At 38.7% G+C, this 2,374-nt stretch overlaps 1 protein-coding gene across 1 annotated transcript in view; it reads right to left on the minus strand.

The window, feature by feature from the left end:
• The window catches only part of LOC105826367 (zinc finger and SCAN domain-containing protein 12-like), a 27,748-nt gene extending 26,072 nt beyond the window's left edge, over window positions 1–1,676 (minus strand). The window contains 3 exon segments of the mRNA XM_012664338.1: window positions 434–806; window positions 808–1,058; window positions 1,061–1,676. Coding sequence (XP_012519792.1) covers window positions 434–806; window positions 808–1,058; window positions 1,061–1,676 — 1,240 coding nt within the window.
• Between the last annotated feature and the right edge of the window lie 698 nt (window positions 1,677–2,374).

Here is a 2,374-nt window from a genome sequence, read left to right on the forward strand (position 1 = left end):
AAATGGTATTGGATTTTTCATTTCAAAAACCAATTGTTCATTGCTAGTATATAAAAAAGTAATTAACTTTTCTTTATTAACCTTATATCCTACAACCTTGGTATAATTGCTTATTAGTTCCTGGTGGTTTTTTTCCTTTTTTCCATTTTTTTAAATTAATTCTTGGTACTTTTTACATAGCTAATTATGTCATTGTGAACAAGGAGCCTTATTTCTTCCTTCCCAACCTGCATGCCTTTTATGTCCTTTTCTTGTCTTATTGCATTAGCTAGGTTTTCTAGTATAATGTTGATTGGGAGTGAAAGGGGGATATCTTTGATTTTTTTCTTTATCCTTGCAGGAAAGCATCTAGTTTATCACTATTAAGTATAATGTTTGCTGTAGGCTTTTTGTAGATGTTCTTTATCACATTGAGAAAGTTCCCATCTATTACTAGTTTGAGGGGATATTTCATTTTGCAACATGTTTGTTTTCAAAAGATTTTTGTCTCGTGCAACTTCATTTTCAGTGACACTTCTACAGAGTCACATCCATTCTTTTTGAACAACATGTAGCATATCTGCAACTGTGACTGGTTCACAAACCATATAGAGTCCCCATAATTCTGTATCTGTATAGGAAGTGTTTAAAGACTGGAAGCTATGGCAGAAGCTGCTGTGACAAGTGAACTAGGCCAACTTGCTACATAAATTCATTCCTCCTCCAAAAGAGCGATCCCGGTTGCCAATCAGTGTGTTTGCAACCATGAGACAGATTGTATCTGGATGTGCCCAACCAACAGCTTCAATAGCTATTGCAAGGTGTGCCCAAAGGCATCTTGTCATCTCTCACATGAATCTCACTTCCTGTGAATTTGCAGAGAGGCACAGCTGGCATTTCTCCTTTGTGTGTGTATAAAGAGTCACCAAAACGAAACTTTGCTAACTCAAGCAGTTCATCATAGGAAACACCTCCAGCAGCAGCAAGCACTATTCTTGGCCCCTTATAATGCGTAGCTATATAATCCACTAAATCCTTAACATTTATAGATTTGACATTTTCAGTTGGTTCCAAAATGGTCCAAGTGCAGTATTTTGATAAGCCGTGGCATGAAGATCATCAAAAACAACTTCTTGTAAGTTGGTTTTAACTTCTTGCATCTCTCTAAGGATTACTCCACGCTCAGGTTCAATCTCTGCTTCTCCTAATGTGTTGTTTTGTATTATATCAGCAAGAATTTCTACAGCTCTTGGCAAGTCTTAAGAGAATGCTTTGGCATAATATACAGTCTGCTCTCTGGAGATATACACATTGAGATGAGCACCCATATTTTCAATCTCAAGTTCCAGATCCAACTGGGATCTCTTTTTGGTGCTCTTGAAAGCCACATGCTCTAGAAAGTGAGCTGTTCCATTATTCTTCTCATTTTCATGTTGACTTCCAGCATCAATCCAGAGTTCAACTGTGCATGTTGAGAGCTCAGAGTCTTCAGAAGCCACTCTGAGTCCATTTTCCAAACGTATAACTCATGTTTCAGAAACATTCAGAACAACTTGTGTAGCAGCCTGCGTACTTCTTAATTTGTCCCCTCCAAAATATAATGACTGCCCGGCAGCACCTCTGATAAGGAGCCTCTTGGTGAAACCCCAGAGCTGCTGGTGTGCCAACAACACTGCTCGAGCTGCAGATGCCACCATCTCTGCTTGCCTTTGGTTTTTAGTATTAGGTCATTAAATATGAAATGTCTGATTTCAAATCAAAAGTTTAGTTTATTATATCTCAAACAAGAAGCAGTGCAATCAATCAAAGTAGACGCCTACACTATCAATACAGTTTTGCCATCTTAATGGTAGCTTGTTTATGCCAGCAGCGAAGCAGCCTGGACAGCAAGTGTTGATGAAATCATGAAAGGCGTTTTCCACAGCTTGTTGAGAATTGAGTATTTTTCCTTGCAAGAAGTGATCCAAAGCCTGGAAGAAGTGGTAGTCAGTTGGTGGAAGGTCTGAATGTGGTGGATGACAGAGAGTTTCCAAGTCTCGCCTCTGTAGTTTGAGCAGTGTTGTTCATGCAACATGTGATTGAGCCTTGTCTTGCAAGAGGATTGGCCTGTCTCTATTGAGCAATCTTGGTTGCTTAATCGCAAGCATCCTCATCATTTTGTCCAATTGGTTGCAATAGACATCCACTGTAATTGACTGACCAGCTTTCATGAAGCTGTAGTGGATAATACCAGCACTGGATCAACAAACAGATATCATTAGCTTTTTTTGATGAATATTTTGTTTTGGACTGTGTTTCAGCTCTTCATCTTCATCCAACCATTGTGTCGAACACTTGCAATTGTCAAAAAGAATCCATTTTTCTTTTTCTTTCTTTCTTATTTTTGCCACAACCC

Source organism: Propithecus coquereli, unplaced genomic scaffold, assembly GCF_000956105.1.
Source record: "Propithecus coquereli isolate 6110/MARCELLA unplaced genomic scaffold, Pcoq_1.0 Scaffold882, whole genome shotgun sequence".
Classification (NCBI taxonomy): Eukaryota; Metazoa; Chordata; class Mammalia; order Primates; family Indriidae; genus Propithecus; species Propithecus coquereli.